The sequence below is a fragment of the Podarcis melisellensis genome, assembly GCF_964234715.1.
Source record: "Podarcis melisellensis genome assembly, chromosome: 15".
In the NCBI taxonomy this organism is placed as follows: Eukaryota; Metazoa; Chordata; class Lepidosauria; order Squamata; family Lacertidae; genus Podarcis; species Podarcis melisellensis.
In genome coordinates, this window is record NC_138532.1 from 34909637 (window position 1) to 34925754 (window position 16118).

At 45.9% G+C, this 16118-nt stretch overlaps 1 protein-coding gene across 1 annotated transcript in view; it reads left to right on the forward strand.

Annotated features, from left to right (window-relative positions):
- Positions 1-276: 276 nt before the first annotated feature.
- GALNT17 (polypeptide N-acetylgalactosaminyltransferase 17) overlaps positions 277-16118 on the forward strand; it is a 115439-nt gene continuing 99597 nt past the window's right edge. The window contains exon 1 of the mRNA XM_081890399.1: positions 277-2539. Within this exon, the coding sequence (XP_081746525.1) occupies positions 2302-2539 (238 nt within the window). The 5' untranslated portion in view covers positions 277-2301. The remainder of the gene's footprint in view (positions 2540-16118) is intronic.

A 16118-nucleotide genomic window follows, 5' to 3' on the forward strand; every position in this document is an offset into this window, starting at 1 on the left:
GGGTCCCCTAGCAGGAGAGATTGGATCGATCCAAAGCAGCAAGGGGAGCTTTCGTCACCATCTCAGGGAGTTTTTAAAACCTGGGCATTTGCAGATTAAACTGTGCTTAAGAGGAAAGCTGCCCGGTCTGGTTTAAAAGTTGGCAACCAGCAGCGAATAGAATTAATTTCGGCAAAATCTGGTGTGCGCCTGTGTCGTGCTGTTCAGAGAGCCTAACTCCTAGAGGTGCGGGGGGGGGGGAGTTAAAACCTCCTCCATAGAACCCTTCTCTTTCTGCCTGCATGCAGCATTTGAGAGCATCATTTCAAGCCCGGCCTCCAATCGCGAACCGGTGGCCAATTCCCCTTCTTTTCCCCAGCCCAGGTTTTCTTTGCAACGCCTCCTTTGAGCCATGCAAGGGGGGTTTTGTTCTCCCCCTTTCCTCCCAGCACAGTGAAAGCGGATGGCTCCAACGGCGGCTGCGATGGGAAGCTGCGGCCGGGGAGCGCAACGCAGGACCATCAGCCGCGCAGGCACCGCCACGATCACCACCATCGCTGCTGCTGCTGCTGCCGCTGCTTCCTCCTCCTCCTCATCTTCCTCCTCGCTCGGGCCCCGGAAGATCCCTCGGAACAGCTTCGTGGAGGCCACGATGACCTGATTTCCCGGGGTACCGCCCCCCATCCTCCTCTTCCTCCACATCCTCTTCTCCAGCCTCGCCACCATTTAGATATACATCCTTTGCGCACCGGAGGCGAGCTGCGGGGTGGGGTGGGGGGCAGCCGCAGCACCGAGCCCCCCTCGGCGGGAGAGGGAACGCGCGTCTGGCGAGCCGGCGAGGGGCTGCGACCAGGGAGGGGAGAGCGAAAGCGAAGAAAGGCGGCGGAGGGTCCTATTATTAGCAACACCTGCTTCCGCCTCCCCCCCCCCCCCGCTTTCCCGCGATGTCGCTTTCACATCCAGAGCGCAGGCGATTCCCATTCTAGCTGCGGGCGTTGCGCCCTAAAGACCAATTAAAAGCATCTCAGAAGGGGGTCCAAGCGGAATGGGAACGGGGGGTTGCTGCCTTTTGCTTCCTCGTTTCGCCTCCTTTTATCCGTATCTTTGTTAAAGTCACTTTCTCTCCTCTTCTGTCTCTCTGCAGATTCTCCCTACCCCTCCCTACGAAGTCTTTTGTCACTGTCTGTCTGCACGTTTCCTCCCTCTTCCCTCCCCCCGCTCTGCATTTCCTAACAATTAGTGGGTTTTTGAGCCCTTAATCCCCCCCCCCCCGGTTCTTAAGGTATTGGGAAAGAGAAGCGAAGAGACGCGTGTTTGTTTGCTCTTTCTCCTTTTGGAGAGACTCTGTGAGCCCCTTCCTGCCCCTACCCCAGTGGTTGGAGAAGCAGGATACAACCTTTCTTGGGGGAATGTCATCCCTCTCACCACCTGGCCCCCTTCCTAAAGTCTGGAAGCGTCCCAGTAACCCCACTTAGGATTCCTCCCCCTCTCTCCCCCTCTGTGTCTCCCCCTCCCTGTGAAAGTTATACTGTGTTCTCTTGCCATTCCTCCCTGCTTTCTATCTTGTTTTTCCTGCAACATTTGAGTCCCTTGCGAACTGAGCCCATCCTGTATTGGATAAGGTTCTTCCTTGTCCAGCTATTGCTTTATTTTAAAGGACCTCAAGGGTTGAACCACAATCCCGGGGCCTCCTTCCTTGGGACACTTGGATCTTCTGCTGCCAAGTAAGTTCCATTTCAAAGACCACGGGAGCAGTACAAAGCCTCTGCAACGAAGTTGAATTGTTTCCTTCTGAAAGAGTTTTCATGCAAGTCTGAGCTGTTTGCCTTTCCGAAATCCAGTAGTGTCAAGGGGCTCTTGCTGGCAAGTAGAGGGGTGGGGGCAGCTGCTGAAGAGGTCTTCCGGTATCTCCTTCCAATAGGGATTGGAAACTCAAAGGACATTTTCAAAACCTCCCTGCTTCACTGGGACCCGCAGAGAGCAATGGTTGGCTTTCTTTCCAGGAGCAGGTGCACCTATTTCTGGAGTGGCAGAGCTGATCTGAGCTGCCTTTCAAGATTATCGCCACCTGCAAACATTTGTCACTTCCCCTTGCTGTGAATAGCCCAGCTGTGCAAGCTGGAAAAAAAGGAGGGAGGCTTCCCACAAGGACAAGCTGATGGGGAAATGTGTTCTCACCTCCTCCCTTCCTCCTCCTCCTTCTCTTGCTCCTAGTGAAAGTAGCCAGAGAGCAGGTCATCCGACTTCTGCTTCCACCCTTCTCCTTTGGTTATTGCCCAAGTAGTCACCTGAGTTGCATCTCCCACTTTGGGCAGTTCTTTGATGGCTTCTCTGAGGAGAGTGAAAGTCCTGCTGGTCTTAAACTTGATTGCAGTCGCTGGGTTCGTCCTCTTCCTGGCCAAGTGCAGGCCCATCGTCGTGAAGAGTGGGGACTCCTTCCATGAAATCCACCCCAGGGCAGAAGTGTCCAACTTGACTGCCCGTGCTGGAAACCCCATTCAGGATGCAGTTTTGAAAAGGCTGTCACTTCTCGAAGACATTGTCTACAGACAGCTCAATGGTAGGTGTGCACCCTCTTTTTCTCCTAATCTAGAGGAACTTGCTTTCTTTTATCTGTACCTCTGCTACAGTTAGACCTGCTTTAGGCTGCAATGCAAAGAAACAGCTGGATGATGGGGAATGAATTGGGAAGATAATATAACTAAAGGCCAGTGTGCGTGAGATGCATGGCTAGGGCTCCAGGTTCCACCGCTGGTACCAGCTGCTTGAAAGATCAGATAGCAAGTGATGGGACAAGTTCCTCTCTGAGGGCCTGGAGAGCTGCTTCTAGTCAGAGTAAACAATGCTGGGGCTATATGGACTAATAGTCCTAATGGTATAAATGCTTAGGACAACTATAAGGCATCATGGTGCATAGTTAAATTATGGAATTTGCTCCTTCAAGAAGTAGTGATGGCCACCAACTTGAATGGCTGGTAAAAAGTATCAGACAAATTCATATAGGAGAAAGCTATCAGTGGTTGCTATCTCTGATGGGTATGTTCTGCTTTCACAGTCAGAGGCAGAATCATAGACTTGCAGAGCTGGAAGGGACCCTGAGATTGATATAGTTCATCTCCCTGCAATGTAGGAATATGCAGCTGTCCCATATGAGAATCGAACTTGCAACCTTGGCATTATCAGTGCCACACTCTAACCAACTGAGCTATCCACTCAGATAGCTGTTGCTGGTGGGCTTTCTGTGGGCATTTGGTTGGGCACTGTAAGAGCAGGATGAGGAACTAGATGGACCCCCTTTGGCCTAGTCCTGCAGGTTCATCTTACGTTCTTAACTCCCAATGTTATGAGAAGAGGCTGCAGCCCAATCATAGAGCACGTGTGTTGCTTGCAAATGTTCCCAGTTCTGCCCTTGGCATATTCAGATTCAAACTTGCATCTAAATCCCTGGAGAGCCATTGGGAGTCGGTGTACATCAAAAGGTGTGGAAGCTGTGGCCTTCCAATGATGCTGGACTGCAAGCCCCCAACAACCCCTGGCACCATGACAAATAGAGATGATGGGAGCTATAATCCAACACCTGGAGTCCATTATCTTCTTCACTCCTGATCTAGGTGGGCCCAATGATCTGACTTGGTAGAAGACGGCATTCTGTGCTCCTATATGTTAAATCCTGCACTCTCTCTCTTTTCCTTTGAAGTCTGGTGAGGTCTCCCAGATGTTAACAAAGCATTCCAAGCTTGAAATGAGCAGGACATGTTCCGTGAGTTGAAGTAGGATGTGTGCTCTGAAGTGTGGTGGCTGCCTTCCTCGTATGTTTTTGTAGATACATACTTCCTTCACTACAGTCCTGTTCCCCTCCCCACTTAAAATCATCATTGGGAGGGGGATTATCTGTACACACAGTGGTTTCGACATGTGTTATCTCTGTGCACGTGATTGTGTGAAAACCCAGCACAATTACCTACTTCTGAAGCACAGAAAGCTTTAGAGAACCTCACCAAGCTTTCAACTGCAGCCATTGTGCGCTTGCTTTTTTGATGCAGACTCCCTACAGGCAAAGTTAATGCTCACTCTTTGTTGCGTCTGTTGGTAGCAAAAGGGGAGGGAGAATCTGCCAGGAGGCAACTATGTTCTATCACTTCAGCAACTTGGGAATAGAAAGGAAGCTACCCTGGAGTAAAACAGATTTACCTACCCTGGAGTAATGGCTTCCAGCATGTGTTCCTCTCCCCCAGTCCTGATAAGATAATCACTCAGGTGTGATTTATGGAGCACTTGTTTTGAAATGCCTGGGGCCACAGCCCTATGCACACTTAAGGAGTGGGGGTTAATCCTGAGTAAACATGCACAAGTTCTGCCTCCATTGTCGAGACAGGTTGCCTCTGAGTACTAGTTGAGGGAATTGCAACGAGACACGGGTGGCGCTGTGGTCTAAATCACCGAGCCTCTTGGACTCGCCAATCAGAAGGTCGGTGTTTCGAATCCCTGCGATGGGGTGAGCTCCTGTTGCTCTGTCTCAGCTCCTGCCAACTTAGCAGTTCGAAAGCATGCCAGGCGAGTAGATGAATAGGTACCACTGCAGCGGGAAGGTAACCGGCATTTCCATGCACTCTGGTTTGTGTCATGGTGTCCCCTTGCGCCAGAAGCGGTTTAGTCATGCTGGGCACATGACCCAGAAAGCTGTCTGTGGACAAACACCGGCTCCGGAAGAGCGCCACAACCCCATAGTCGCCTTTGACTGGACCTAACGGTCCAGGGGTCCTTTACCTTTACCTTTTACCTGCTTGTGGGCTTCACATGGGGGTGTCTAGTTGATCACTGTGGGAACAGCATGTTGGAGTAGATGGGCCTTTGGTTTGATCCAGCAGGTACCTCTTCTCTTCGTTATTTTATGACCTTAACGATATGCTAAGTATTTCCCCCCCTGTGTGTATGTGTGAATTCTGGGATAGTTGTGATCCTGTCTTGGCCCCCATCCATTTCCTTTGAAACCCTCAACAAATGTCTCTGTATTAGAAAGTTGCATATGAATAATGAGGCTTTACCTCAGAAGGGGAGTGGTCTTGACTTAAGCCTGTCACTTTCCCATTTTGTAATACTGTAAATTAGATTGTCCACATTTTCAGACTAAAGTATTAAGACAGGGATGATGGTGGCACTATTTCTCTGTAGAAAAACACGAGTGGGGTGTCTAGGCAGCTGTACCTCACAAGAGATGGAATTTGGAGAGCACGGTCACATCATGAAGCAAAGCATGTGTTAACAATCCAGATGGAATCTAGAAAGAAAATAATAATAATAATTTATTATTTACAAGCCTAATAATAATTTACAAGCCTCCCGTCCGACTGGGTTACCCCAGCCACTCTGGGTGGCTTACAGCAAATTAAAACACAATACAAGAAATCCTTATAAGATTTTGCTGAGGAAACTGAACAAAAACAATGTATGATTTGAAGAGAAATGAACAGCAACTTTTACCTATTTAATTCAGGCGTGGTGCATAGCAGGGAGACATTCAAACAAACATACAAAGGAAAGAGTCCCTCAGAACTACATAGCCAATAGGGGGACATGTTACCTCAGCAAGCATCATGCCTCTCCACCTGGTTGCTTAGAAACACCTCCCTCCATCAGCTGACCTACTGAAAACAGAATTAACCATTAAGTTACAAACTAAATGATCTCTGCCGTTCTGCTTCAACAAATTATGTAGGTCTTGTTCATGTCATTTGTCTGCTACTATATAACATGAAGTTCTGTGGACGCATAGCAGGATTTTGTGTATGAAAGTTCACCACCTTTTGCATGATGCCTCCTGCTAGCAGGAGGCTGGTATGTTAGCTCAGACTCCAGTGGTTACAGTCATGTGATCAGAGTCAACAGTACCATACCTCAATGGAAGGCCCCTCCAGATGACTTATTTATAGAGCATTCTTTTATTCTCTTGCACAAAGCTTACACGGAGGTTACATTATATCCAGCCTTTAGTCAGCATTTGTTCGTGGAATGGTTATATCACAATAGGCATTCACTTTCATTTTATCCTGATTCACTTGTGGGGTGTTCACATGCCTTCCCAGTATTCATTCATTCTTCCAACACTTTTAAATCCATCTGGCTCCAAAGCACTGAGGGTCAGATTATTATTTCTTAAAAGTGGTTTTGTTGTAGTAGGGCAGACAAGTCCAACCAGTCGATCGAGATCTACAGGTAAATCGCTGGGTGTCCCTGGTCAATTGCGGGTTGATTGCTTGATCCTGGGGAATCTTGGGCAAGTAATCTTGTGTGTCCCCTCCCCTGGAGCTAGTTTCATCTTCCGCCGCTGCCTCAGCAGTGTACAGTGGCATTGTTGGCAACGGGAAGTAATGTTCGCTTTAGTGCTGTGTGCGATATTCATCGTTGAATTAAAAAAAAAACGCTCAACAACTCTGGGTCCCCCCCCCCCAAAAAAGCTTGACAACTCTTGGCAATGACAATGGGTAGGTCACTGCCAGTTTTATTATACTTGGAGTAGATCACAGTCGCTATAGAGATGGACGTGACTGTACTAGGGCAATCATACCAGCCAACTCCTAGAGGCCCTGGAGGCTTCAGGCTCTACAATAAAATATTTGAGGGGGCCGGGCACCCACAAAGTTGATGGGCATTCAAATGGTGTGTGGGCACTGCATCATGTGATGGATTATGTGGGGCAGGGCTTACCTGTCCCCATGATATTTTGTTCTAGTTGGTACTCCTGAGAGCAACAGAGCCCTTCTACCCACTTAAACCCTGTACCTAAAGTTCCAGTAGGCACTTGATTCTCTCTTGCCAAATACTGATAATCTGGAGGTGCCTGGAGGCTGTGCAAGATCACCTCCCAATGTCTTCCATTTTAGGCTTAATATGCCTGAGCAGCACAGTATCATGGTTAGTGTTGGACTAGGACCTGGGAAACCTGGGTTCAAAATCCTTATTGTTCTTGTTGTTTAGTCGTTTAGTCGTGTCCTACTCTTCATGACCCCATGGACCAGAGCATGCCAGGCACTCCTGTCTTCCACTGCCTCCTGCAGTTTGGTCAAACTCATGCTGGTAGCTTTGAGAACACTGTCCAACCATCTCGTCCTCTGTCATCCCCTTCTCCTTGTGCCGTCCATCTTCCCCAACATCAGGGTCTTTTCCAGGGAGTCTTCTCTTCTCATGAGGTGGCCAAAGTATTGGAGCCTCAGCTTCATGATCTGTCCTGCTAGTGAGCACTCAGGGCTCAAAATCCTACTTGCCAATCAATTTTGCTGGGTGACCTTGGACCAGTCACCGCCTCTCAGCCTAATGTACCTCACAGGGGCTGCAGGTAAAAATCTTGCCCAACTCTTGCATTAAAATCACCCAGGAGGATAATTTTATCCTTCTTAGGCGTCTCTGATAGGATGCTATCCAGCTGAGAGTAAAACAATTTTTCGTTAATATCTTCAACGGCATCCAATCTCTCAAGGCAAACCTACAAAAAATATAGTATAAACATTGACAACTGGGAAACACTGACCTGTGAGTGCTCCAGTTGGAGAATAGCCTTTACCAAAGGTGTCATGGGCTTTGAAGACGCTCAAACTCAGGATGAAAGGGGGGAACATGCTAAGAGGAAGGCATGTTTGGCAAACCCTCACCATGATCAACTCCCACCCGGAAACCATGTCCACACTGCAGAAGGACGTGTGGAGCCAGAATTGGCCTCCACAGTCACTTACGGACTCACTGTTAAAACCATGTTCATGGAAGACAATCTTACTTGGCTACGAGTGATCGCCCAAGAAGAAGTAAAAGACCACTTCACAGGGGGGTTGTGGGTATTCATTGCGGAGGTGGAGAACCATGTATGCCACCTTGAGCTCTTTGGATATAAATGTAAAAATAAAATATAAATAATAAACCAGTAGTATTGCAGGTGCCCAAGAGGATTTTGCACAACACCTGTTGTGATCACCTGCTTTTCAGAAGCAGGTAATTGTCCTACTCTCCGAAGTTTCAGGGTCGTAGACAAGATGCGAATCACAAAATTTATTTGGCTAATAATAATAATAATAATAATAATAATAATAATAATAATAATAATGCAGAGGTGGAGGTTCATACTGATCAGGGCCCTGATGCAGATAGGGATTTTAAACTTCTTATCTGCCTCCTGTCCCACCACCAACACCCAGGGCTCTGATCCACACCGTGACTTCCATGTTTGCAATCTCTGTTTTAAAGAGCCCACAACACAATTGATCCCCAGTCAGAGGTGCTCACCATCAGTTAACCCTTTGCACTTAAGACGCAGAGGGATTTCGGAAGATGACTTGGGGCTTTCTGCAAGCAGCACTCGCTCAGATATTTTTTTCTTTATGATTTCCATTTGACAAGACGCATATGCAGCTTCACAGTAGTAAAACCTCTTAGCGGTTTACAAGAAATATTAGCATCAACACGTGTTAAAAACAACGAAGGACATTTGAAGAAAATTAAAATTAAGAAAACAGAAATTGAAATGCATTAACCTTATATATGCCTGTGTAGGCTTGTCTAAACAAAGAATGTTTTAGGCAGCTGCAAGAAAAGTGTGCAGTGAAGGCAGCTGCCTGCTGTCAATTGGCAGGGAGTTCCAAAGTGTATAGGTTCTGCCACAGTTAAAGATTGACAGCTGAGGAATGAGCGTTACATGGCACCGGTAATAATGTCAGTTCCACAGATCAAAGTGGTCAAGTGGGCACATATGGGGCAAGGTTCCCTCCCCTCTCTTCTGTTTTCTCTGATGCATCTGTGGGGTTTATTTGTGTGTGTGTTTTAATATTGGTTTCATTTACAGGTTGGTGATGTGGGTGTTAATATTTTATGTACGGTGTCCATGGAGTAGAGCAGCAATTTCTGATTACCAGAAACATAATGGTGTTGGGGAGAAAAAGACGGGGATTGAAGGGATGTCAAGTTTCTGAAACATCACTCCCCCCGCCACCGCCCCACAATGTAGTGATTTGTACCTTTTGGAACAAGTTAAACAATTCAGCAATACGTATGGGTCACCCCTGACAGCTGCTAATTAAATCCTCAAGCTACATTTCTTTTTATGGCACAGTGGAGATATTTCTATTACAATCTCACAAGGTACAACGCTTTTGAGATGTAGGGAGGGAGCCTTAAAGCTGCTGTGTGGGATGCAGGAACATGGTTGGAAGTTGTAAGGAATCTAGGTGAGAGATCTAATTAAAAGCTGACTCAAAGGCCACCAGCTCCACCCTCTCTTCTTAAGCATCCCCTATGGATTTGCAAATTGAGGCGTAATCTTGATGCCAAGCGCTGTTTTTTGATAGCTTTGTTCCTTGCAGAGCTTAAAAGCAGTTTGCTGTGTGCACTGGGGAAAAACAAAAGCAAAAAACAACACCCCACCACCTTTAACTTTCTGTGCGGTGTGCCTGAACTTTAGCTGTTCCCTTCTTGAGTTTTGAGCATTAAATTAATGCATGGTTGCACAGGGACGGAATGGTGTTTTCTTTGCGAATCGGCTCGGCATTTCAGAGGAGAGGCAATCATCCTGTTGATCCTTGTTTATACATGCTCATCCACCATTACAATGATCCACCTGTATTTTACAAAGAAGAGGTAGAATCTAGGAAAGCGAATTTCACTGGGACCAGCTCACACCAGGCTGCCATTTTGTAAACTGCAATGGGAAGTGGGAATCTTTCAGAAGATGAGATTGTTGATTTTAGTGGAGACTACAGGGCCGGTCCTACCGTTAGTCATTTGGTGGGAAACTCTAGCACTATAGTTCCAGTTACAGATAGGTAGCCGTGTTGGTCTGCCATAGTCAAAACAAAACAAATTCCTTCCAGTAGCACCTTAAAGACCAACTAAGTTAATTCTTGGTATGAGCTTTCGTGTGCATGCACGAAAACAACAACCAAAACAACAACCCCAGAACATTTTTGGTATGAAAAAATACAGGATTTTAATGGGAAATACACCTATTGCAAACAGAGCAGTATGACCACCTTCCCAAATGGTTTTGTAAACACAACTACGTATAACTGCTCCTATAGCACCATGGGCACCAGGCATGATGGATGTTCAGTGAAAAGGACACAAGGAGAGGCTCATAGGCATGTGCAATTTGTTTCCATCTATCATCTTTTACTGGGTGTTTTACTTATTATTATTATTTGAGTGCTACCTGCTCTTGTGAATAGATTTCATGTTCTGAGTTTCGAGGGGGAGAGTGGAAAACTGTTCGCCAACCAGATTGTTCTGGTGATCAGGGGCTTGCAGACTTATGTGGTTTGGAGCAGAATGGAGATGCTTGCTAGTGCTTCACAAGGGCAAGAATTCATACAGGGATGCTCTGGATGAATTCCATTGTGTGTTGTATATTTCCACATGTGTGGATTGGTGAGTTCCATTTCACTTTTCTCAGGCAAGGCTAAGTAGGATGTAAAAATGTGCTCCACCAGCTATAAAGATGGATATTTTTTTTAAAAAAAAACTATTGCAGTTTTGATACCCTTGTGCCTTCTATGTGTATGTTTACATCTGTGATCTAGATGCTGGGTAGTTCTTTATATTCCATTTATAGCTCATCTATTTGAGCTTTTGTATTATGTGTGCATGCTTGAGTTCTTGCTCACTTCTGTTGCTCTTGCTGGTTGAGGGGGACAATCAAGTTCTTTTGCACCTTGACCATTGAGCGCGACTCAGGATTGGACATTTTTCTTGAATCCAGGCACATTTCATTGGAAGCTTCTAATGGATGCTGCTAAAATCCTTCCACTTCCACCCCCAATGTGCAGTGAAGTTACTTCTGTGGAACTCAATGGGCTGGTGTCCCTCACCATTATGCTTACCTTTGTGATTACATACTACTACTACTACTACTACTACTAAATAATAATAATAATTTATTATTTATACCCCCACCATCTGCCTGGGGTTCCCCACCCCAGCCACTCTGGGCGGCTTCCAACTGAATATTAAAAACAATACAGCATCAAACATGAAAAACTTCCCTAAACAGGGCCACCTTTAATTGTCTTTTAAAAGTAAATTAGTTGCTTATTGCTTTGACATCTGCTGGGAGGGCGTTCCACAGGGCAGGTGCCACTACCGAGAAGGTCCTCTGCCTGGTTCCCTGTAACCTCACTTCTTGCAGCGAGGGAACAGCCAGAAGGCCCTCGGCACTGGACTTCAGTGTCCGGGCTGGATGATTCATTTAGGCTCCTTTACAGTCTTGGTGTATTCCACCCGCCACATATATAGATACTTAATCATTGTATTGCATCATAGATTTTGTAGTCCTAAGAATCCTAAACCAGCTTTTTTCCCAGCCAAGCTCCTACTGAGTAATGAAAGTTGAGGGCCAAGTGATGAGAGTGCCATGGAGCATCCCCAAAACAAAAGCAACTGCATCAAATAGAATTACAGAATTCTAGAGCTGGAAGGTCATCAAGTCCAACCTGGTGCAGGAATCTTAACTAGATCATACATGACAGATGGCCACCCAACCTCTGCTGAAAAACATCCAGGGAAGGAGAGTCCACCTGTGGGAGTTTGTTCCACTGTCAAACAGCTCTTGTTGTCAGAAAGTTCTTCCTGGTGTTGAGTCAGAATCTGCTTTCTAAGGAGTGAGACTCTGCACCCAATTGTTCAGGAAGGAATTGGGACATCACTCAATAGCACTGTAACGGCTCCTGAGTTCCAGGTTTGGTCCAAGTTGGTGCTTACGTATATAGGTGCTGGAAACTCCTTTGACCAGGCAAAGGAGCTATAACCCGTTGCAGTAAAGCAGGAGAGCAGGGAGCTGTCCACAGAGATTCTGCCAGGGACAGTGCTGAAACCAGGCATTTTTGCTGCCCTGCATTCAGAGGCCCTGCCGGGTTCTCTTAACATGCATTGGGTCGACTTTCAGAGAGAGACAACCTCTTGCCTGTTGACTCCTCTGAGCCATGTGCTTGGAGTGATGCATGTCTACAAGAAACAGCAAAGCATGAGCATTTCTACAGAACAGGGGAGCCCATACTGTTAAGACTGTCTCAAAGGGAGTTAGGATACAGCTCTATCTCAGTTTTGCCTATCAGTTTGCAGACTGTAATGCATTAGATTCTCTCCAGCTAATTTGTAGTAAGGATAGACCAATTGAAACTAATGGCCCCAAGTTAGTCATGTCCATTAGGTTCAATGGGTCTGAGATCTGCCCTGTACATAAGAACAACATCTGTCAAATTTATTGAAACTGCCTCTTTTCTAGGGAACTTTGAGTCAAAACTGCTGCTTGCACTGTTTGCTCTTGCACTGATTGATTGGCAGTCTGACGTAAAGCTTCTTTTCATTGATACAACTTGTTAGGACAGTGGTTGAAGCTATTGGGTGCTATAGTGAAGCATAAGGGGCTGGCTCAATGAGTGAAGGTAGTTCAGCCCATAGAAAATAATGTGAAAATTAGTTGACTTAAAAGGGTGATTATGGGGGGAATGCAAAAGAATTGGACTGTCAGCAAATATTAACTAGAATAGCCAATTAATCCATCTATTTTTGACGTGCAGGGTAGTGCGGCACACACGTTAGGGCTAAGAAGATCTAGAAATCCTAAATAAATACATTTATCTAAAATGGTTATATACGTAAGCAATGGTGGTTTACAGAAATTAAAACTGCTGTGATGCCTGGAAAGGAACACATCATTTTTAGCTTTTTATATCAGTATGTCCATGTTGTACCTGGTTAGATGTGTGTGTGTGTGTGTGTTGCTTCTTCTATTTCCCTTCAAGCAGTTCACTCTTTTTGCAAAAATTCTATTGATAAAAGAGGACTAAAGCATACATGGAGCCATATAACAGAACAAACTTGGAATAGATCAAACCCAGCAAGATAAATGGCATACAGAGAGTACAATGGCAATGTGTACAATCTACAATATAATCTCCATTTAACATCACATTTAGATGGAATTTGCCATTCCTGTGTTTGTTTTGCCATATAGGTTGCAAGTAGCCATCACATGGCTGCAAAGTCTACTGGATCCATATCTCCCTGAATAACCCACAGCTGATGATTCAGTTTTTCATATATGGAAATAAAGAAGACCTTTTAAAATCAATTTGTATGTAAAACCAGCATATGTAAAAATACCCTGCCAACCCTGAGCTGTGACCAAGCTGTTGGCAACCAGCAAATGAGTAATCAGAGTTTTACAATGAACATTAGCGTTCCCACCCACAAACAGAGAGTGTAAGCAAAGCTGAAGGTCTAATAAGATTCTTCAACTGGTAATTAAATCAATTTCCATCACCACTAAACCTCAACTCTTATTTACATGAATATAGCCCCCCTAAACATGGCAGTCAGTGCCCTGTATGCTATAACCCCATCAACACAGCAGGGAAGGCGATATGTTTTCAAAACATGATTGAGGCACACTGGAATCATAAGGCACCCGTGAACTTTCTTTAAATACCGGTAATTCCCCCTTGCCTATGCAGAACATGTGGTTTAGAGGATCAAATCTTTGACCAATGTGAGGGTGTAAAATCTGATTCCCATGCTAATCTTAGACTACTGAATGGGGGAAATTGTACTCCTAGGAGCACTGCTGATGTTGGCATCCAGATAATGGTGTGCACCCCCGGGGGAGAAGTCAAACCGCTGGAGAATCATTGTAGCTGCAGAGACTGGTAATTCATAACTGTGTAGTGCAGATCATTAAGACCAAGTTGTTAAAGGAACTCCAAGATCCCCAAACTAACCTCTTGAAAAACCCCTAAGGCAGACTTTCTCAACCTGTGGGTCCCCAGATGTTATTGAACTACAATTCCCATCACCCCTAGCTAGCAAGGCCAGAGCTCAGGGGTGATGGGAGTTGTAGTCCAACAACATTTGGGGACCTACAGGCTGAGAACCGCTGCCCTAAGGGATTGTGTCTTGCACACTTTCACTGCTGGGTCTTTGACAGGAGAGGAAATTTGTGCTTCAAAGAGTTCTGTCTACACCCACATACTCATCTGATGAGCCCAAATCCCCATTGGATTGCCTTCTCTAACAGTTGGAGGGAGGGAGGGCTGTAGTTTAGTGGTTGAGCATCTGCTTGCATGCAGAGGGTCTCTGGTTCAGTCTCCATCATCTCTAGGTAGGGCTGGCAAAGACTGCAGTGTAAAATCCTGAAGAGCTACTGCCAGTCAGTGGAGACACTATGGAGCTAGATGATGTATGGTGTAAGGCAGGTTATGGAGGGCCAAGGTGTAGGAAGCTGCAAGGTCTACGGAGTATGGGAATGGCCATAGTTAAGGGATGGAGCACCTGCTTTTTATGCAAAATGGTCCCGGAAACTCCAGGAAGGGCTGCTGCCAGTCAGTGCAGGTGATATTGAGCTAGCTGGCAACCTCAATACGCAGATACGCAGATGACACAACCTTGATGGCAGAAAGTGATTAGGAATTAATGAACCTTTTAATGAGGGTGAAAGAGGAGAGCACAAAATATGGTCTGAAGCTCAAAAAACCGAAGATCATGGCGACTGGTCCCATCACCTCCTGGCAAATAGAAGGGGAAGAAATGGAGGCAGTGAGAGATTTTACTTTCTTGGGTTCCATGATCACTGCAGATGGTGACAGCAGTCACGAAATTAAAAGACGCCTGCTCCTTGGGAGAAAAGCAAAGACAAACCTAGACAGCATCTTAAAAAGTAGAGACATCACCTTTCCAAGAAAGGTCCGTATAGTTAAAGCTTTGGTTTTCCTAGTAGTGATGTATGGAAGTGAGAGCTGGACCATAAAGAAGGCTGATCACCGAATAATTGATGCTTTTGAATTCTGGTGCTGGAGGAGACTCTTGAGAGTCCCATGGACTGCAAGAAGATCAAACCTATCCATTCTGAAGAAAATCAGCCCTGAGTGCTCACTGGAAGGACAGATCCTGAAGCTGAGGCTCCAATACTTTGGCCACCTCATGAGAAGAGAAGATTCTCTAGAAAAGACCCTGATGTTGGGAAAGATGGAGGGCACAAGGAGAAGGGGACAACAGAGGACGAGATGGTTGGACAGTGTTCTCGAAGCTACCAGCATGAGTTTCACCAAACTGCAGGAGGCAGTGGAAGACAGGAGTGCCTGGCGTGCTCTGGTCCATGGGGTCACAAAGAGTAGGACACGACTAAACAACAATCATCAGCTTCAAAGTCTGACTCAGTATAAGGCAGCTTCCTATATTCCTAGTTGGATAGATTATCTCTCTTACTGCTCCAACTGGCGATAAATCATAGGGTTATTGACCCACGTTCTAACATGGTGGTAGCAATTATCTAAAAATAATGCAGTAATGAAGTGGCATGATGACCGAAAGTTGTGCCGAAACCAAGTGCAAACTGGGACAAGGATTTCACATGGCGTGTGGAACAGCTGAACTCCTGATGCCATCTGACAAATCCTGCATTTCTTTTACGGACCATAAAAGGAATACTTCAAGGAGGAGGGAGAACTTTTCAAGCCCAGGAGCTTGGCATTATATTGCTCTGTTGTGTTTCTTCCCCCACAATGGACCAGAATATGGAATACAGGGTTGTTAGTCCTATTTTAGAGGAGAGTTCTCTATTTGAAGGGACGCCCTGCCCAAGTTTGTTTTTAAGAGAAATTGCCATCATGCCCATATGGTGAAGACTTGAGACACTATAAGTGTGGTGGAAACAAAAGCTATATTTATTTAAATGTAACAACATAGGGGATCTGCAAAAAAGCAGAAATAAAGAATATTAACTGAATCAACCAAGGACTGGAAGGAATGCTTCTTCCTTGCTATGAGAGGCTTGAGCATGTGAACCTATAAGTGCCCTGTGGCCCCACTGATCAGCATAAGAGCTGCTCTGGTTCATCAGAAGCAGCTTAGTCATGCTGGCCACATGACCCAGAATCTGTACGCCGGCTCCCTTGGCCAACAAAGCGAGATGAGCACCGCAACCCCAGAGTTGGCCATGATTGGACCTAATGGTCAGGGGTCCCTTTACGTTTTTAGAGATCCACAAAGCAATGCAGTTTTAGGGTGACCAAAGAGTGCACTTAACCCAGTGGTTTTCAACCAGGGTGCTGTCGCACCCTGGGGTGCCTAGAATGATAGTCTGGGGTGCCATGGGTGACAATGGCCTCTGT